The 21,113-nt window shown below is 50.8% G+C and overlaps 1 protein-coding gene and 1 long non-coding RNA gene across 6 annotated transcripts; one reads left to right on the top strand and one right to left on the bottom strand.

Moving 5' to 3' along the window:
- The first annotated feature begins 137 nt into the window (after positions 1–137).
- Positions 138–20,769, top strand: LOC114854025 (retinal-specific phospholipid-transporting ATPase ABCA4-like). 5 transcript variants are annotated; one of them, XM_055507985.1, is made up of 51 exons: positions 138–379; positions 776–888; positions 1,309–1,402; positions 1,482–1,623; positions 1,760–1,899; positions 3,060–3,187; positions 3,421–3,618; positions 5,194–5,283; positions 5,922–6,156; positions 6,360–6,499; positions 8,118–8,234; positions 8,663–8,860; positions 9,924–10,129; positions 10,200–10,376; positions 10,465–10,687; positions 11,111–11,332; positions 11,410–11,614; positions 11,695–11,772; positions 11,855–12,019; positions 12,161–12,338; positions 12,405–12,536; positions 12,613–12,752; positions 12,857–12,994; positions 13,069–13,247; positions 13,315–13,417; positions 13,505–13,710; positions 13,884–13,938; positions 14,011–14,088; positions 14,567–14,748; positions 14,833–14,957; positions 15,039–15,137; positions 15,218–15,407; positions 15,482–15,576; positions 15,659–15,691; positions 15,768–15,873; positions 15,958–16,032; positions 16,096–16,265; positions 16,383–16,560; positions 16,634–16,749; positions 16,838–16,985; positions 17,065–17,188; positions 17,303–17,432; positions 17,518–17,638; positions 17,711–17,773; positions 17,863–17,969; positions 18,048–18,189; positions 18,484–18,618; positions 18,693–18,796; positions 19,211–19,303; positions 19,397–19,646; positions 19,851–20,769. In XM_055507985.1, the coding sequence occupies exons 2-51, from the start codon at positions 823–825 to the stop codon at positions 19,968–19,970; spliced, it is 6,939 nt and encodes a 2,312-aa protein (XP_055363960.1). In that variant the 5' UTR covers positions 138–379; positions 776–822; the 3' UTR covers positions 19,971–20,769. The 5 variants fall into 5 exon arrangements, 4 of the variants coding, with proteins under 4 accessions (XP_055363960.1, XP_029003887.1, XP_040926208.1 ...); XR_008694424.1 differs by lacking the exon at positions 14,011–14,088 and having other exon boundaries at positions 17,863–18,189; positions 19,851–20,381; positions 20,542–20,769; XM_029148054.3 differs by lacking the exon at positions 14,011–14,088.
- LOC121202153 (uncharacterized) lies at positions 5,235–8,665 on the bottom strand. Its single transcript, XR_005897531.2, has 3 exons — positions 8,434–8,665; positions 8,129–8,213; positions 5,235–5,373 (listed from the first exon to the last, which is right to left on the bottom strand). It is a non-coding gene; the product is annotated as an uncharacterized LOC121202153 (long non-coding RNA).
- Positions 20,770–21,113: the final 344 nt, after the last annotated feature.

Here is a 21,113-nt window from a genome sequence, read left to right on the forward strand (position 1 = left end):
TGATGTTTTCTTCCAGTTTTGGGATTTGATTTCGCAAAGCAGATTTACTTGCATTGCTAGTATTGCTGGAATTGTTTATCTAGTACTTGTTTATTACAGTAAACTCAGTAACATAAGAGAGCGATCACTGGCAAGTCTAATTAACGTCATTATCACATCAGCAGTGGCAGGTGGTGGCTGGGACGTGTAGGCTGCTACGCATGGATGAGAGGCGTCCGCAGCCCCATAGCGCAGAGAAAGGAGATTAAATTAATCAGCTTAACTATTCACAAGGTCTGAAAATAAGCTGTGTTAGCAACCTGAGGGAGCACTTCGTAGAATATGTGGCGTTATGCTTTATTTACTGGGCATCTGTCTGCACAGCCAGTGTTCTTCTGAGGTAAGAGACGTGCGGCACTTCTCCTTTGTATAATTTAAAATTTGTGGTCAAGCACAAAATTGAAGAACAGTAACAAAATAGGCTTGACTAATGTTGCAGGAGGATTGTTCAACATCCTCCTTTTTATCAGTAAAGTTAAAGTTGAGCAGTGAGTGGGTGGGAAGATAAACTGTCAACAGTTGTGTAGTTGTTACCACATAAAGTGTCCTGAGCTCATTAACCTTATTACAGAGCTATTGCTAGTCCTCGCATGTAGCACTCACTAGTAAAGCCCTCTATACTACTACTCTGTAGCTCCACGACATAAACAGCTTCTCGCATTGTCTTTCAAGCTTCTTTAACACATCAAGTGTTCAGGTTTTGCTCGTAATGATCTCGCGGACTGCTTGAATACAGGTTTACTCGCCGCTTCCAGCCCCCGACGGGGGTGAAATTAAGGAGCAATGGGGGCAGGAAGACAGGTCAAACTCCTGCTGTGGAAGAACTGGACCATCCGCAGGAGGCAGAGGGTAAAATCCTCTCATTCATCAATTCCACACGCAATTCACCCCAAGGCGGATCGCATTTAACAGAAATACCCTGAGGTCGCATTCTTTGCTGATGACTTAACTCATTAACTGAAAAGCTGTTTCTGCTCAATCTTGAATCCCTGCCAACTGTCATCTGTATGTTCCTGGTATGTGATGTACAGAGTGGTTGCGGGCTTAGTTTAGAGATAAGCCTCTGCTTTTCACATGATGTCTCACATTCTAAACTAAAATGTCATGAAGTCTTTAAGCTTCATCAGCTCATCCTTAGCCAATAAGCAGAATTTGGAAATGTTTGAGTCCTTAGATTTATTTTATGTGGTGGTGTTAAGTCTCTACATATGTAAAAAGTTTGACTATTACACTGGAAAACATTTGTGCATGACTTCCTATTTGTACCAGGTGCGTTTCTTCGTGGAGATCATGTGGCCTGTGATGCTGTTCATGGGGCTGGTGTGGCTGAGACGGGTGAATCCACTCTACCGCCAACACGAATGTAGGCAGCAAAGGAAACGTCTCTGTTAACAGAGCAGCCGTGAGACCCGTGTGTGATGATGACAGTTTTGACCCCTCAGGTCACTTCCCCAACAAGGCCATGCCATCCACGGGCATCCTGCCTTGGATCCAGGGAATCTTCTGCAATGCCAACAACCCTTGTTTCCAGCACCCTACCCCTGGGGAATCTCCCGGCGTGGTGTCCAACTACAACAACTCAATGTGAGGAAAAGAGGTTTAGACTAAATCAAAATGATGTAGTCAAGCTAAAGCCAACATGTTCAAATGCCTCAAGTCGCGTCTCGTTTTCCCAGTCAGTGCACTCAATCATATCGGACTTTATGTGTGTGATCACCAGATTGGCTCGGTTCTACTCGGATGCACAGGAGCTCCTCTTTAGTGAGCCGCAGCTTCTGCAGCTTAGCCGGCTCTGGAGGGAACTGAATGCCATGAGTGATTTCATGGACACGCTGCGCACCCACCCTGAACAGGTCTCAGGTCAGTGCTCCGGGCTTTCATCAACATGCTATGAAAACAGCAGCAAGCAAGTCCAAGGTCGCCGGGTGGTGGTGGGCTGTTGTTTGTGGCGCAGACCTGTGTAACAAATACGCTTGCACATACAATTGATGAATATACACTAATAAAGACTTTTTAATATACATTCGCTTCTTTCCCAACATAGACTCACAGATCTTAGGGGGCACCAGACACTGTTTATATACACGCTGCATATACAGCAGGAATGGTGATGAGCACATTCCAGCCTCTGAACTTTTACATCTGCTCCCACACTACACTGTCAGTCTCATGACGTATGTAGATGATCTAATGGAGCAGATATATGAATCCACGTCCCACACAAGTTCCCACGAGCCCTGAGAAAGAATATGCAATCATGTAGAAAACCAGTATTTGAATATTGTAGCCAAAGCAGAGACCTGCTGTCCGATGACGAGGCTGATTGCCTTCACGTGAACCTGAGACATTCTTAATTGTAATTATACAGCTCGGATGCTCATCTCAACTGTTTCAAGTTCATGCTGATTTTACAAAGACAACAGGAAAGTGAGGAATGTTTTGGCTGTTTTGTCTCTACGTAGCTTAACCTAGATAGGAGAATCCCCTGAGGACAGTACATGTGAATGTTACTAAACCAGACTTGAACTTTTCTCTCACTCACTGTAGTGTAATAAAAGGTTCTTTGATTTGGAAAGTGTTAAAATTTCAGATTTTTCCACTGCTGTTACGAGCATCATGGTCTGAATCTGAAAGAATCTTCCCTCTTTGCGGACGTTCTTGTCTCTAGAGAGGCCAAACACAAGCTTCAAGGGAAACACTAAGGCGATGCTCTTGTAGTGATGGTGTTTTTACTGTGTTCCAATCCTGTAATTGCACATGTCAAAACTTGCCCAAAATATGTCCTAAGTCTTCCCATTCTTCCAACATGAGCAGTTTATCCGCTGCATGACGGAAAAGCAGCTTTAACAAACGTGTGCTAATAGACAACACACAGCTGCTAAGCCTAAAACACACACACGCACACACACACACACACACACACACACACACACACACACACACACACACACACACACACACACACACACACACACACACAGCTAAAAACCCCTAGAGCTGTCATCTCTGTCTCTGCACAGGCCGAGGAGTAAAAGTGGAGAGCATCCTGAAGGACGATGAGACTCTGACGTCGTTCCTGCTCAGAGACATTCCTTTGACAGAATCTGTGGTGTATCAGCTAGTCAATGCTCAGATCAGGCCCGAACAGGTACACGGATCCCTGCGTAGGCACACACCTACATGATGGGGTTGTTGGGTGCATTGTGGGCAGTTTGTTTATTGAAACACATTCCACTGTGCACGGCACCAAGTTGGATCACGCCGGAGTAGATCAGAGGCAAACCCAAATGACTAAAGGCCTGTAGAACATATTGTAACAGGGCCACTTCCTGACCCTGTGCATGTACGCAGCATTATATAAAGCACCTGTGTCTTCTTCAGTTTGCCCACGGGGTCCCTGAGCTGCACCTGAAAGACGTAGCCTGCAACGTGAACCTGCTGGAGCGCTTCCTGATCTTTCCCAGCCACAGAGGCCTCTATGCCGTCCGCAGCGCCATGTGTCCCCTCACACCACAGTGGCTGCAGGTCATCGAGGACAGGTTCTACGCCAATGTTGACTTTTTCAAGCTCTTCCGCTTGGTCAGTGCTTCTTCATTCTTATTGAGAGTTTGGAAGTGTGGATCTTCTCAAATGCAACCAAGGATTTTATTTGAAGGATCCCCCCTTTATTAAGCTCATTATCTGATGCACTACTGTTTAAACCCTTCACCGTTGCATGATTTTTATTCTCTTGGTAATAGGACATGTTTATCAAACAGTGGCTGTACAGATACTTCCTGATTCCAGGGCAGGAGTTTCAGCACACTTGTATCAAAATGACAGTAGACAAGATCACACAGGCTCGATCGTGTGGTATGCAGCGAGTTTACACCCGGAGCTACAGTGGATAAACAGCTGTTGCTATGACTCAAACAAACACATGGCACAAACAAGGCATCGTCTCTCTCCACTCTCTCATGCCACAAATGCATAGACATTCAGTAATGTCACAATTAAATACTTGATAGAGGTAAACTAAGGCTATTGCTGATGAAACTGTCTGAATAACTGAGCATTAGAGACAAATCAGATCCTTTTAATCTGGAAGGATCAGTTAAGGTAGTTGCTGTTTGACTGCCCTGGTTGCGTAAGGGATTGTTTAACTAAATTTAGACCAGGCCGGACTTTTAATTTTAACTAGGTAGGTAAGAAATTAAGAAAAAACAAAAGCTTAGCACGTAGACAGACAGACAGACAGACAGACAGACAGACAGACAGACAGACAGACAGACAGACAGACAGACAGACAGACAGACAGACAGACAGACAGACAGACAGAGCCTCTCTCTATAATTAGCTTAGTGAGGAGACACTTCTCTTGTTGGTAATCACAGGTTGTGGTTGCGTTCTCTAGTGTCATACTCACTGTCCTGCTCTGACACACACACACACACACACACACACACACACACACACACACACACACACACACACACACACACACACACACACACACACACACACACACACACACACAAGGAAGAATGTCACCTCTGCTGCTTCTGCTTCCTGCATCTTCAGTCTATTGTGTTGTGAGGTGTCTGTTGAATCTCTGGGCACAAGCAGCGGAAAACAGACTCATCAGATGGAAGGGAAACATGCACAGTAACAGATGAAGACAGATATTCTGTTTTTTCTCCTCAGGCCTCTGAACCCGGTGTCACGGCCCATAGAACAGTTTCAGTTATAAAACAATTTAGCACAGATTCTGACTTAAAAACATTGAACTTCCTCTTGATCTATTGTCTGAAGCATGAGTTGTGATTATGCTCGCTACCATGGTGCCTCCCTGTGTCTGTGTGGGTTCTCTCCATGTACCAAAAGACTGTCTGTCTGTCTGTCTGTCCGTCCGTCCGTCCGTCCGTCCGTCCGTCCGTCCGTCCGCCTGCCTGCCTGCCTGCCTGCCTGCCTGTCTGTCTGTCTGTCTGTCTGTCTGTCTGTCTGTCTGTCTGTCTGTCTGCATGGCACGTGAGAGTTTTTGACCGAACAGCGCTGTGTAAAACTGAATTTAATGTTCTAATTTCCATTACAATATTTTTGGGAATTCCGTTATGTAACAAAAACACAACAGTGTTCATGTTTGTATTCTTCCTGAAATCCTTTGCTTCTCCTCAGCTTCCTCTCGTCCTGGACAGTCGCTCTCAAGGCTTCGACATCCAGCTGTGGGTGCGGGTCGCCTCCGCTGCCTCAGACAAGCTGCGAGAGGTGAGGCCCGGCCGCAGCTCCAGTCCAGCTCCATTCAGAAGTTCACAGCCGCCTATTTATAGTCGGCAGGAAACAGTTGCTTCCTTTGGCCTGAGGTTTTACACAAACACAGACGGGAGAGGGAACGGTTCAGTGCGTGTGAGGAAGGATAAATGCAGCACAGGCTCATTTGGCCGCAGATACAGAAGCACCCTCATCACAATAGAAGCATCATGAAGATTATGAGCTAATTAAACCTCGCTGATCTGCATGTTATTCTGATCTCAGACCAGTCACAGCTGGATCAGATGTGCGGCGTGGAGACAGATCAGATCCGCGTTGCAGCCGTCCGGTGACATATTAACTTTTTAGGCTGGTGAGTGTGAAGCCTTGCGTGTACACAGTGGACACGCTCTGTTTGTTGCGGGTGTTTCCATGGTGCATGTGATGTAGCTGACATCCGGCCGGCCGGACGCTCGTCCTTGTCCCAGCGAGAGACGGCCGGCGGTCGATTGTGACACACACATCACTCAGTGACCACGAGGCCGGAAATGTGACTGGTTCTCAAGACACTGTCTCTTCACCCGCTGTTTGTGACCTAGTAGTGAAGGGCTGCCTGTCCGTTAACATGCACGTGCCTCTGCCCCGTTCTCCTGCAGCTGCTGCAGAGGAACAGCTCCAGGGAGCTCCTCCAGGTCATGACTCCTCTCTTCCAACGCGACCCGTCCATCGGGCAGGCGGTGGCCGCCGCCTCCGGCCTGGCGTGTGGCTACGCGGAGGGCGCCTTCTCCCGGGTCACGTCCTTCAACTGGTACGAGGACAATAACTACAAAGCCTTCCTGGGCATCAGCGGCGGCCGGGCTCCCAGCCAGTACACGTACGACAACAGCACCAGTGAGTGGATCCTGTTCTAGTGGCCAGTATGACAGACGGGCGAAGGCCAGGAACTGCACTGAGAGGTGTATGTAGTCAAATGCTCTACCTGAAGCCAAGATTGTGTTTCTTTCCCTTCTTAATCTTATTATACTGACGTACGTATCCACTTTGTCCGAGTTTGTAATTCATTGGAGTCTAAAACACATCTAATTTTCCTCCAGCTCCTTTCTGTAACGATCTGATGAGGGACCTGGAGTCCAACGCTGTCACTCGGGTGGTTTGGAACTCCGTGAAGCCCCTGCTGATGGGTTCCATCCTCTACGCCCCCGACTCACCCGCTGTCAGACAGATCATACGAAACGTGAGCAGCCCCGGCCTCTGGATGGGCGCGTTCAGCCCAAAGGCGCTATGTCCGAAAAGCTGCAGCTCCAACACAGAGGCAAAATGTCACACAAATGAACGTACAGTCCAGCTTTAGACGCCTCCCATCGCTCTGTGACGTCCTGGTTGGTTTGGCTGCAGAGCAGTGACAATGCTGTGTCGTGTCATGTCCAGTCCCAGATACGTGTGGGTCACAGCCCTTCAGGGGGTCACTGGTCATGGATGGGCTGGTTACGAAAGGTCAACTCGAGCTCCTGGGCTGTGGTGACCGGCGTCGCCGTGACTTTGCCGCTGCTCCTTACACTACCGTTCAAAGGTTTGGGGTTACTTAGAAGTGTCCTTATTTTTAACAGAAAGGCACTTTCACGATTCAGAAATATACTGTTTACATCGCTAATGTGGTAAATGACTGTTCTAGCTGCAATGCCAAAGGCCTGCAATGCTGTAATTGCTGCAAATGGAGGATTCTTTGATGAGAGCAAAGTTTGAGGCTTAAAAACAGTATTATTTCAAATACAAATCATTATTTTACTTTATCTTACTTTTTAATGAGACTATATTTTCCATTCATTTTACAACTCATGCTGGTAAATAAATGTGCGACTTTTAATGGAAAGCACAAATATGTCCAGATGACCCCAAACCTTTGAACGGTAGTGTACGTGAGCAGCTGGGGCTGACTTTAAAGATGCTGAAAAGATGCTCACACTCATATTGTCCCTGATTCCTCATCTCTCACACTGAGATCTGGATTGTGGTAAGAACTGAATGACTAAGGCATCTGACACCTACATGCTAATATCCATGAAAATATTGTGAATATTAAACTTTTTGTTAGAAGTTATGTCTCGCTAAGTAAGTTGAAATCCTCCTCTTTACTGTTTTGAAGTTTTTGAAGCCAATTATTGGTACAGTGTTAATGAGTGCTTGTCCTCATCCGACACCCGGCTCACCTTCCACTGCCCCCTGGCAGCACCCACCTTAAGCAGCCCCTGCCCCCCCCCTCTCCCAGCTATTTTAAACTGCCCCAGGGAATGAGGAAGCGCTCGCTTGTGGGAACCTGCCTGAGATTCGCTGGTCAGGCTGAATGAATTGGGGCCAGTTGTCACCAACGGCCTCCATTGTCCCCATTGTCCCCCAAAATCAGACTCACACAAGAGGAAGGCGTTTAATTGGGTGTACTCTGGAGCTCTGTCATCCCCCACTGCACATGAGCAAACACCCAAAGAGCCTCGTTTTGGCGTTTGCCACACAAAAAAGTACTGTACCCACACACACGAGGGGGGGGGGTCACGATAAGCGTGCAGTAAATATTTGACAATCCGGCACCGAGTGCATTTGTGGCACATGTTGCTGGTTATCTGAACAGGCCCGCGGGAATTCTTTGTGTGAGAATGTGTGTGTTGTCTTTGTGAGAGCCTGCTCTCACAGGGTTTGATGTGGGAACGGTATGTAGCAGGAGATTAGGAGGCGGCCGAGGGGACGTGTGTTTGAGTTTCTGCACGTTGTGCAAACAGGTGGACTCGACGCTTCCCTCCGCTTCTGTTACACACGTGTGCAAAATGTCGTCGTTTCCATGCGTGTCGCGTGTGTTGCAGGCCAACACTACCTTTGAAGAGCTGGGGCGCCTGAGGACCATGGGGAAGGCCTGGGAGGAGGTGGCTCCACAGATCTGGGCTTTTTTCCAGGACGGACTTCAAGTCAAGATGATTCGGGTAAAGCAGAAGAGAACACGAGTAGAACTAAACACAGATTCACGCACAGCAGATTCACCTAATGTGGATGAAAGTGCCATTAATGTAAGGTCTAAGATTACAGTACATCATGTACATCAGTACATCATCATATTTCATTAAAGCTTCACAAACTTTTTTGTTCCCGTAAGACGTTTTCTTCACTTTTGAGTGCACCCACCTTTTTTTTCGATGCCATCCATCCTTTCATCTCCCCCTTTAGAGACCCTGTGTTTTATTTTTGTCCTTGTTTTCCTGTTCACTCCAAACTTTTACAACACACTCGGATGAAACGCTATTGTGTGCAGTAAACACCGGTGTCTTAGCAACGTCTTCCTTGGAAAAAACCCTGCTCTCCTAATGGGAAAACCAGTCACGTAGCGGTTGTGCACTTGCTTCCTTCTTTCCAGGACACCATTCAAAACCCATCGGTGATGGATTTCATCGACAGGAGTCTGGAGGAGGCGCCGTTCTCTTCCAAACATATCCTCAACTTCCTGCACAACGGCCCACCGGAGGACCGGCCCGACGGCATGCCCAGCTTCGACTGGCGGGACATCTTCAACCTCACGGACAGGGCCATCCGGATGCTCAACCAGTATGGGGATGTGAGTAAGCGTTTAGCAGCTAATAGGTTGGATTTAAAAGCATTTGTCCTCAGAGCGCGTTTTCCAGCGAGTCAACGTGCGTTTGCCCTTGGAACATGAAAATAGGCTGCCAGGACCATTTTTCAGCCAACTAAAGGTGGAATGTGTGTATGTGTGTGAATTCATCTTATCTAATATGTGAACTTTTCTGACTATTCATGAAATAATCCCATTAATAGCTCTCACAGTGCAGCTCGGTTCCCCTCCTGCCGTGAGGCCAGTGTTTAGACAAGCCGTCTTTGGGCTCCGACACATTGAAACGTACCCAGGTGGGCGAGAGCCAGAGGAACCAACTCGCTGTCGAGCCTCTTTTGTCTCCTGCTGACGGAGTGAAGGGTTACGGAAAAACATCACATAGCTTCTCTTGTGTGGGCCCTCCACGTTTAAAGTGGGCCACTGCAGTTTAAATCGCCCCCTCTTTTTGATGTGGAGACTAATCTGGATGAGAGGCCTGTCGTCCTGGGGGGTGACACGAGGGGCACCTCGGGCCACGGATGGGTGGATGGTTGGTGCGCTCTGTTTTTGTGCGACTTGAAGCTTACAGCACTTGAGCGTGACAGGGAGAGTGGGAACGATTGAGGCCGATTAGCTACAGCTGCCACTCCGTCCCGCGGCTTTTACAAAACGCCAACAATGACCGTGGTTTGGTGACTGGTTGGCTGCGTGCGTGCGGGGCTGCGGCGTTACTGGGTGAACTCTTGCCTCGCTTCTGGGGCGGCCTTTGAGATTTTAGTCATCAAATGTGTGTTTGATGAGTGTTTACTCCTGGATCCAGGCCCTCCGTGTTTGTAGGAGCACACACAGATGCTTCACAGAGAAAACCTCTGTCAAAGTATGGAAAATAGGAATGAAGAGTGTGAGTAATGGTGACTGACAATAGCTGATCAATATGAAGCTAATATCTGAATAGGTTCAAAAGCTGTTGCATACGTTTTCCATTAGCCCTGATGTTGGTCTGATCTAGTAAACATGCCTACGTGTGCAGACCATTCTTCTTCTTCTGCGCTTCCTGTGGTTTACCCAGTGTGTCATCCTGGATAAGTTTGTGCCTCTACCTGACGAGGACGCTGTCACCCATCGGGCCTTGAGCCTGTTGGAGGACAGCAAGTTCTGGGCAGGCCTCGTCTTCCTGAATATGCACTCCTGGACCAACAGCGTCCCACCTCATGTCAAGTTCAAGATCCGGATGGATATTGATGCAGTGGAGCGAACGAATAAGGTCAAAGACAGGTGAGAGTCTAAATCAAGCAGCAGTCATCAGTCTAGCACAGTGATGACTCAGCATGTCTCTGCTGCTCAGATACTGGGACCCTGGCCCCAGAGCAGATCCCATGGATGACCTCCGCTACGTCTGGGGCGGCTTTGCTTACCTCCAGGACATAATTGAGCATGGGATTATTAAGACCCAGACAGGAAAAGAGTGGCCGCTGGGCGTCTACCTTCAGCAGATGCCTTACCCCTGTTATGTGGATGACCTGTGAGTGGAAGACACCCTCATTTAAAACCAATCGAATATGTGAGAGCCGCACAGTTCGAGTCTCTTCTCATTTCCTCTCCCGCTCCAGCTTCATGCTGACTCTGAATCGCTGTTTCCCCATCTTCATGGTGCTGGCCTGGGTCTACTCTGTGTCCATGACAGTGAAGAGCATCGTTCTGGAGAAGGAGCTTCGACTGAAGGAGACCCTCAAGGTCATGGGGGTCACCAACGGCGTCATCTGGTCCACCTGGTTTATCGACAGCTTCATCATGATGGGCACCAGCACTGTTCTCCTCACCATCATTACCATGGTGTGATTTACTGAAGTTATAAAAACAATGACTCCATTTAAAGGAACTAAATTAATAATTAATTATTTGCGTCTCTGATGTGTGAACTGATCTGGTTCCCTCTGTTTTCTGTGAATTATTATCAGATCCTTGAAGTGAGTAATTAATGATAGTGACTCACTGACAGATAAATCATTGATGTAGAAAGAGTAAATGCCAGAACATCAAGTATGCAGCATGTTAAGCAATGATTAACCCACGTGCCTTTATAACATCCTTCTCAGTGGCACGGCTCTCCTGCCCTCTAGTGGACACTTTGTGTAAATCAATGGTAACATCAGTACAATATTTGTCACAATGATGTACAGCTCTGGTTAAACCCATGTAGTTTGTCTGAAGCGAACGTTAGTGAAGTGGCATTCGCTGCTCTTCTCTGTCCTGCAGGGAGGGAGGGTCCTCAACTACAGCGACCCAGTCCTCCTCTTCCTCTTCCTGCTCACCTTCACCACGGCGACCATCATGCAATGCTTCCTCCTCAGCGTCTTCTTCAACCAGGCCAACCTGGCCGCAGCCTGCTGTGGCATCGTGTACTTTGCCCTTTACCTCCCGCACATCTTCTGCTTCGCCTGGCAAGACCGCATCACCAAGGACATGAAGATCCTCGTGGTGGGTGTCACAACAAACCCGCTCACTCATTGCCACACGTCCATCATCTCATGAAGCTAAAACCTCCCTGTCCTCAGAGTCTGCTGTCCCAGGTGGCCTTTGGCTTCGGCACAGAGTACCTGTCTCGATATGAAGAACAGGGTCTGGGTCTGCAGTGGGACAACATCCAGACCAGCCCTTTAGAGGGAGACGAGTTCTCCTTCCTCACTTCAATCTGCATGATGGGCCTGGACACAGTGCTCTATGCCGTTCTGGCCTGGTACCTGGACAATGTCTTCCCAGGTCAGTGCATTAGAGAATCAAGCACGGAATATGTGTGTATGTCTGCTTTAGTTCTATGTAATCCTCCTTTTCCGTCACAGGACAGTATGGAATCGGCCGCCCCTTTTATTTCCCCCTCCTGCCCTGTTACTGGCTCAACACTGTGGCCCCAGCTTCAAGTAATCCCACCACTTATGAGTAACCGAGAGCAATGACTCTGCATGTCTAATTTTGTGTTTTATGTTGTTATTTTTCTCAAAGGCGACGGCAAACTGGAGCTGAATAAAAAGGGCTTTGACAACCTGGCAAACACTGAGCAAGGAGTGCAGAAAAAAGCAGAGAACAGGGAAAACCAGGGCAAGAGCACGTCGTGCGAGCACCCAGATCAGGCTGAGGCCGAGGGCGAGGAGACGCAGGAGAACCACGGTAGAAGCACGCATTTATCTATGAGGAGCCGTTCACTGTTTACTCTCTAGCTCCGCCCATCAGCTCTGACTGTGCGGCGATTCACCCCTCGCCCGTGGACGCGCTTGTGCGTCTCCGCTGACCGCGTCGTGTCGGGTGCAGGTGCGGGTTTCTTCGAGGCGGAGCCGGCGGGTCTGGTGAAAGGCGTCTGTATCCAGAACCTGGTCAAGGCGTTCGGCAGCCGCCGCCCACCGGCCGTGGACGGCCTCAGCATCAGCTTCTACGAAAGCCAGATCACCGCCTTCCTGGGCCACAACGGGGCCGGGAAGACCACCACCATGTGCGTCACACGTCAGCGCGCGCCCGCGCTCAAACGCTCGCTCCTAAATGGCCTTTTCGTCTGCAGGTCCATCCTGACGGGGATGTTGCGTCCGACGTCGGGAACCGCCACCATTTATGGCAAGGACATCCGCGCAGACATGGACTCCATCCGCCTTTCTCTGGGAATGTGCCCCCAACACAACATCCTTTTTCATAAGTATGGGAGTATTTGTCAGGCGACCTCTGTGGAGCATCTCGCGCTCCCACAAGCTCACCGCTTTGCCCTCCTCCAGCATGACGGTGGCCGAGCATATCCTGTTCTACGCGCTGCTGAAAGGCTGCCCGAGCGCCGCGGCCGAGGAGGAGGTGGAGAACATGCTTCAGGACCTGGGTCTGCCCCACAAGAGACACGAGCTCACGCAGAATCTCTCCGGTTAGTCCGGGCGTCGGCCTCTCGCTGCCTGCGAGGCCGGGACATGATGTGTGACGCCGAACGCGTGACCTCTGACCTCTGACCTCTGACCTCTCCGTGTCCAGGCGGCATGCAGCGGAAGCTGTCCGTCGCTGTGGCGTTCGTCGGCGGGGCGAAGGTGGTGATCCTGGACGAACCCACGTCGGGGGTGGACCCCTACTCCAGACGCTCCATCTGGGACCTGCTGCTGAAGTATCGCGCAGGTACCGGCGCCCCCTGCTGGTCAGAGGCAAGTAAGACACCCTGCTGTCAAACACCCTGCTGTTTCTCTCCGCAGGGCGCACGGTCATCATGTCCACCCACCACATGGACGAGGCCGACCTGCTGAGCGACCGGGTGGCCATCATCTCCCAGGGCCGCCTCCACTGCTGCGGCTCCCCCATCTTCCTCAAGAACTGCTTCGGAGCCGGCTTCTACCTCACTCTCGTGCGGCGGATGAAACACGACGCTCCCAAGGTGAGAAGCTTAGTTTGGCTCCTGTTTGGAAGACAGCGCAAGTTGTTGCTGACCTTTTGTCCTCCAGACCAGCCGCACCTGCACCAAAGACTGCTCCTGCAAGTGCTCCAAATGCTCCAAGTTTAAAGCGAACCAGGAGGAGAGTCAGGCTTCGGATCGACAGATGGACGGTGAGATGGCAGCGTGAGAGGCGCCGGTGACATCATTAAAAATGAAATGATCTCATGGGTTCGTGACACGACTGTCCTGGCGTCCAGGCAACGTGGACCGCATCACAGCCCTGGTGCAGCATCACGTGCCACAGGCCCGTCTGACCGAGGCCATCGGCCAGGAGCTGACCTACCTGCTCCCCAGCCGGGACTTCCAGCCCCGGGCCTACGCCAGCCTCTTCAGGGAGCTGGAGGAGACGCTCGTGGACATCGGCCTCAGCAGCTTCGGCGTCTCCGACACGTCGCTCGAAGAGGCACGTGAGCCCGCTGCGAAACGGACGTAGTGACCAGAGATTAGACGGCACAGCGTGGGCCCAGTGTAGGAGCCCCTCCTGCAAACAGCGTGATGAACAGCAGGAGGCGATCTGTCAAACGGCTGCTGCCTCACATCCTGTTATATGACAGTTTGTCCGTGGGTGTTTTTCAGATTTTCCTGAAGGTCACGGCTGACGGCAACGCGGCCAGCAGCAAGTGCACGAAAGGTACGTGAGCTTTTAGTTTCCCCGATGCGCTCCGTCGTAGCTCGTCTCGGTTTCGCTCCCCAACTCTGGCAGACATGGAATCTTTGAAGCCGGTTTCATCTCGTCTCTGCGGGTTCAGCAGAGGGACTGTTGACGCGGAGCCACTGAAAGGTGACAGCGGCTTTGGGCTTTTGTTGCTTTTTGTTGTTGCTGTGCTCTTCTCTCTCTCTCCTCACCCCATCCGGTCGAGGCAGATGGCCGCCCACATCCAGCCCGGTTCTGCTGGAGGTTTCTTCCTCATTAGAGAGGGAGTTTTCCTCTCCACTGTTGCTGTCAAATTAAATGCTTGCTGTATGTGGGATTTGTTGGGTTTAGTTGTTTAGTTGTGGCGCTATATAAAAAAAATTGAATTGAATTGAATTGAATTTTGACTTGAGACAAACGCTGCCTTGCATTTAGTTCTACCGTGTGTTAGAAGTTACATCGTCGGAAGGTGACGCTTCATTATCACAGAGGCTTTGCACACGTGCACAGCAGCAGAGCACAGCTCTCTTCTTGCTTAGTGGCAGAGGACTAGACGCGCTTCGCCGCTTCGCCGCTTCGCCGCTTCGCCGGTCCTGATGCTGGGAAGCCTGACTCTGTGTTGCAGAGGCGGAGGCGGAGGCGGCGGCGCACGCCAACGGCCACGGCCCGAGCACCGGTGGGGACGGCGCCTCAGGCCGCGGGTCGTACCAGGTCAGAGGCCCGCGTCTGGCCTTTAAGCAGTTCACCGCTCTCCTCATCAAGAGGCTGCGTCACACCACGCGCTCCTACAAGGACTTCCTGGCCGAGGTGACCTTCCGCTGTGTTGACGCGCGGTGTGAAGCCTAGCTCCCGGTTCGTAACTGCAGCCTGTAACGCGCCTGTTCACCGCAGATCGTGCTGCCGGCCAGTTTTGTCTTCCTGGCGCTGACGTTCGCTCTGGTGGTTCCACCGTTTGGAGAGTATCCGAGTCTGGCCCTGACTCCCTGGATGTACGGCCGACAGTACACGTTCTTCAGGTGAGCCTTTAGACTCCAGTGGTTTAAATGGGAGCGCATGAATGGGAGGAGTAGATGCTGGACTGGTCCTGTGCATCGCAGCAACGAGCGCCCTGCGGATGCTGAAATGAGCCACCTCGGGACGGTGCTGCTGGACAAGCCCGGCTTCGGGACGCGCTGCATGGTGGACGAGCCCCTGGAGTGAGTCCCCCCGGCTTCCGACTTCATTCCACACTGTCCGCTGCCGTTATGCTTGACGTCGGCCTTTTTGCGCCTCTCAGAGAATTCCCCTGCAACAACATCACCACGGAGTGGGAGGTGCCGCCGCTGAGCCGCGCGCTGCAGGACACGCCGGCCGGGCCACGGCGGACCCCCCTCGGACCCTCCCCCGACTGCCAGTGCAGCGCGGCGAGCAGGCTCACCATGCTGCCCGTGTGCCGCGAGGGAGCGGGAGGTCCGCCGCCCCCGCAGGTACCGACCGGGCCGGTTCCTCCGCACGAAGCGCCCCAGCGCAGTGCTGACCAGCTGTTTGTTTCGCACGCCAGAGGATCCAGTCCACGGGCGACGTTCTCATGGACCTCACGGGCAGGAACATCTCTGACTACTTGGTGAAGACCTACCCGAGCCTCATCAGAACCAGGTGTAGAGAGCGTCTCTTCCTACCAGGAAGTCAGAGTGTTGAGAAATGCTACAGCTTTTGATCAATCTGTGATCTCTTCTAGCTTGAAGAGCAAATACTGGGTGAACGAACAAAGGTAAAACCAGTGCATAGATGTGTTAGTGGCGCGTTCAGCGGTTCAGACGTGAGCAGCTCCTCCCTGTGCTGTCCAGATACGGAGGGATATCAGTGGGAGGACGGCTCCCGGTTCTGGGGCTGCAGCCGGACGCCGTCCGCGCCGCAGCGGCACAACTGGGGCGACTGCTCAACGTGACCGGGGTTTGTCTTCATCTGTCATCAGCGCGTTTGTGTCGTCACACCAGTGGCGCCGCTTGAAGCGGGCCTGTGCGCTTTCTGTTGCAGGGCAGACACTCCGAGCAGACGCTGAGGGACGTGGGGGCGCTCCTCAGGTTCGCGGAGACGCCGGACAACGTCAAGGTAAAGCCACACGTGCCCCCCCGTTCGCTGGCACCGGTTCGAGGCTCGGCTGTCTCCACACAGGTGTGGTACAACAACAAGGGCTGGCACGCGATGGTGGCCTTCATGAACGTGGCCAACAACGGGATCCTGCGCGCTCACCTGCCCAGAGGCGCCGACCTGGACCGCTACGGCATCACCGCCATCAACCACCCCCTGAACCTCAGCAGGGAACAGCTGTCGGAGGTCACAGTGTGAGTGGCTCTCGTCTCACACACACACACACACACACACACACACACACACACACACACACACACACACACACACACACACGTTTCCACGGCGACTCACGGGGTTCTCGCCTCCAGTTTGACCACCTCCGTGGACGCGGCCGTGTCCATCTGCGTCATCTTCGCCATGTCCTTCGTCCCGGCCAGCTTCGTCCTCTACCTCATCCAGGAGAGGGTGACCCAGGCCAGACACCTGCAGTTCGTCAGTGGCGTCAGCCCGCTGCTGTACTGGGTGACCTGCTTCCTCTGGGACATGGTACAGCCGATAGGCAGGGATCATAGCGTCCACACAGAGCCGCGGAATCCAGCGTTAATGTTTGCATCTGCAGGTGAACTACTCCCTCAGTGCAGCACTGGTGTTGGAGATATTCAAGTTCTTTGACAAGAAGTGCTACACGTCGCCAACCAACCTCCAGCCGTTTGTCGCCCTGCTGATGCTTTATGGGTAGGTCTCACCGCGGTGCCTTCGCTTGGCTTTCCGCATTGAACGTGAATTGGAGCGTGACTAAACAGCGGGCGTCTCCGTCTCCCAGCTGGTCTGTGACACCCATGATGTACCCCATGTCCTGCCTGTTCAGCGTCCCCAGCACCGCCTACGTGTCCCTGTCGTGCATCAACCTCTTCATCGGCCTCAACAGCAGCGCCGTCACCTTCATCCTGGATCTGTTCGAGAGAACGACGGTAAAACCAGCGCCGCGGTTCCTCCGCTCCGACGTTCGTCCGCCTCGCTCTCGTTCACACGTTGGACCTTTTTTCTCAGGCGCTGTACAGATTCAACCAGGTGTTAAAGGCCGTGCTGCTCGTCTTCCCTCATTACTGCCTGGGCCGAGGTCTCATAGACATGGCCATGAACCAGGCCCTGACGGACGTCTACTCCCGCTTTGGTAATAGTTATAGAGAAACTGCCTCAACACTCAACAACGCTGAAGAAATAAATGACGTTTAGTTCCTGTTACTTGAAAACTTTGCTTTGAATGTTCTGTTTGTCTGTATTTCAGGTGAGGATTATAGCCCAGATCCCTATGACTGGGACTTTATTGGGAAGAACCTGTTCTGCATGACGGTTGAGGGGTTTGTCTATTTCATCCTTAACATTTTCTTCCAGTACGGCTTCTTCCTGGATCACTGGTCAGTGGAACACAGCAGTCAGAAACAATCCAATCTAAAATATGATGTGTTCGATCAATAGACTCATACAAAGTTCATTTGTCAGGATGTCGGATTCTCCAAAGTCTTCTGTTTTGGATGACGATGTAGACGTCGCCGAAGAAAGGGAGCGAATCTGTCAGAGTGAAAAACCAACAGACATTTTACACATCAGAGACCTGTCCAAGGTGAGACATCTGTTGGGGATAGAAGTAAATCCAATAAACACGCTTTGATGGATTGTTTTCTCGCTGCGTCAGACGTACAGAGGGACCATCATCCCTGCAGTGGACCGCATCTGCGTTGGAGTTTCACCTGGAGAGGTCTCTACGCTTGCAATGATTTACAGCGCCGTCACAACGTTCCGCTCAAGTCGTTTACGCGTCCGTTTTTTCTGCTCCGGCCTCGACAGTGCTTCGGCCTCCTGGGCGTAAACGGAGCAGGCAAAACAACCACGTTCAAGATGTTGACAGGCGACATCTGCGTCACCTCGGGCGACGCCTCGGTGGCTGGCTACAGGTCGCTGACGCTGCACTCCGCTACTTGTGGTGCACTCGGAGAGAAGTCTCGCTCATCACTGTTTTGTCGCCATGGCAGCATTTTGACCAACATCCTGGACGTCCATCAGAACATGGGCTACTGCCCACAGTTCGATGCCATCGACGAGCTGCTGACGGGCAGGGAACACCTGCAGCTGTACGCCCGCCTGCGTGGGGTCCCCGAGTCGGAGATCAGCAGGGTGAGCCTGGAAAACGCATGCGCTAACGGTGCTGCCGGCCAGCGTCTGACTGGTGTGTCCTCCTGGTGTGTCCTCCTGGTGTGTCCTCCTGGTGTGTCCTCCTGGTGTGTCCTCCTGGTGTTTCCTCCTGGTGTGTCCTCCTGGTGTGTCCTCCTGGTGTGTCCTCCTGGTGTGTCCTCCTGGTGTGTCCTCCTGGTGTGTCCTCCTGGTGTGTCCTCCTGGTGTTTCCTCCTGGTGTGTCCTCCTGGTGTGTCCTCCTGGTGTGTCCTCCTGGTGTGTCCCTCTGGTGCCCAGGTTGCAGAGTGGGCCATCCAGAAGCTGGGGCTGTCAGAGTACGCGGGACGGAGCGCTGGGACCTACAGCGGCGGGAACAGGAGGAAGCTGTCCACGGCTATCGCCATGATCGGCTGCCCCGCTCTGGTGCTGCTGGTAAGGAGCCCCGCAGCTGGGATAGACAGCACGTCGGCTGTGTGGGTCACTGGCTTTCTTTTTGTGTTCCTGAGGATGAGCCCACTACAGGTATGGACCCTCTGTCCAGACGCTTCCTCTGGAACTCCATTATGAGTGCCATTCAGGACAGACGAGCCGTGGTTCTCACCTCTCACAGGTGTGTGGACTGTATTGTACGTCCATGGCTGGACTAGTCGCAAATTAGCACATTCTAAGGTGGTTGGACGATGGATGATGTTCTGTATGCGTGTATTAAGTCCATATTAGCACAGGTGAAATGCTAATTAAAAGTAGAGCATATTGTATTACAGCCCAAGTTCTATTTGTGCTGTTATTACATGGACCATATGGTTGGAAGAACATTTTTCTTTTTGTATTAATAAATTGCACCTGCAAATATCAAATAGTGCATATGAAGCTACTTTTAATTTAATTTCATCAGATGCTGTAAACTTCGCCAAATTTTAATGCAATATTTTTGTAGGATCTCGTGTAAAGTATTACTTAGTCTGACTTATGTCACCATAGTTTTTTTAACGCTTTATCTGATTCAAGGCTTTATTTTTTGCAGTATGGAGGAATGTGAGGCGCTGTGCACCCGCTTGGCCATTATGGTCAATGGATCCTTCAAGTGTCTTGGAACGATTCAGCACCTCAAATACAAGTTCGTTCTGATGCCTACACGTGATGTTTACCGTACATCACACAGGATCAGCGCGAGGAAACGGCTGCTATTTGATTTTGCTTCATGACACAGATTCGGTGATGGCTACGTGGTGACGATGAAGATCAGAAGCTCTGAGCCCGGTTGCTCCCCAGATCTGAACCCCGCTGAGGCCTTCATGGAGAGCACCTTCCCCGACTGCATCCAGAGAGAGAAGCACTACAATACTCTACAGTACAAGATCTCCTCCTCCTCTCTGGCCAGGATCTTTCAAATGGTCCTGGCAAATAAAGACAAGCTGAACATAGAGGACTACTCAGTGTCACAGACCACTCTGGACCAGGTAAATCAGCTGAGTATTATAAATACATATACATTATAATTAGAATGTTATGATGGTGGAAACCTGGGGAAATGCAAATCACAAGTCCTTCTATCCTGAGGCAAAATCCCTGAATGCAGCTGCTGCCACGATAACACATATGAAGCAAATGTTTACTACCTTGCTCCCACATTGTTCATTCAGATGTTGCCACTCCCGTTTCAGGTCTTTGTGAACTTTGCCAAGCAGCAGTCCAGGGAGGATGAGGCCATCGTGCTGCATCCTAAAGCAGCTGGAGCACAGCGGTATATTAACGCAGCGCCCACGAAGCCTGTGACGCAGTAAACCTATTATTCATTAGCGTGTCGATGCTCTGTCACATTGTTCCGCTCCTGATTAACACAAAGAACGGGCCCATCAGCTGTTCTGGGACAAACCGTAGACGGTAAGCTTTTGACATGATGAGCAGAGCAGTCTGCGTTGCTCCTCTGAGGTGAGATGCAGTCTGTAATGGGAAACCTGTGGTGTGTCTGACCGACTGCTGCACGCCTGCGTTGCATTTGTGCTCGGCTTTTCATTCGTGTGGGAGCATTTCTGTGCCTGCTACTGTATATGCTCACTCACCTCGTAAGTCAGCGACTACATGAGCTTCAGATCGACATTTAGACAAGGACCGTGATGTCAACAGTGAAGGGAGAGGAGGTCCTGTGTATTTGCTTCAGATGCCAAGCCCCATCGTCTTGTTGCCTTCTTTAGGTACAGTATGAAATGATCTCAGTCAATCAAGAGTTTTTACTCAAACGCTTGGACATGTGCTAAAACAATCTGCTAGTGATTCTGTAACTAGTTGACACTTTCTGCTTGCTGCTACAAAACAAATGTTCCACTCATTTGCATGTGTCATTTTATTATGCAGTTGCCTGTGAAGGCGTTAGAACCTACTGTATGCAGTCTAATACAAATCCTTCACAAATGGCTTTGAAGTTTGGGTTGGTGTCTGAATTCCAGCATCTGGCCTCATCAGAGAAACGCGACACAACATCACAGAAATGAGGATTTCAGTATGGATTTTTATTACAACTTAACTATTACAGTCACTCTTGACAACAAAACATTGTCAATTAAACCTGAGATTTCAAAGTGACCGCTTCACATGTGAATATTTACACTTCTACTGTGCAGCTACTGTAGCTTTTGTCTGATGATCACAAACGCAGCGTGGAATCTGTACATTAGCGTGATAAAATATCTGCGCTAGCAGCGTTCGTCCTGAGAGCATAAAAACGAAATGGCTTTTTGGATGGTTACCTTGTCTCCGCAGGCACTTCATTACGAGATCGTAATATCTGTATAATACCTAAAAACTTAATTAAAACTGTTAAGCTAAGCATTCGGTTTAAGAGCAGTGAGAGTTTGTCCAGTGCTGACGTGCTGCATGTCATCATTTAGCCAAAGCCCCCAAAAAGGGAATTAAGCTAAAACCCCGTG

The sequence above is a fragment of the Betta splendens genome, chromosome 4, assembly GCF_900634795.4.
Source record: "Betta splendens chromosome 4, fBetSpl5.4, whole genome shotgun sequence".
Lineage (NCBI taxonomy): Eukaryota > Metazoa > Chordata > Actinopteri > Anabantiformes > Osphronemidae > Betta > Betta splendens.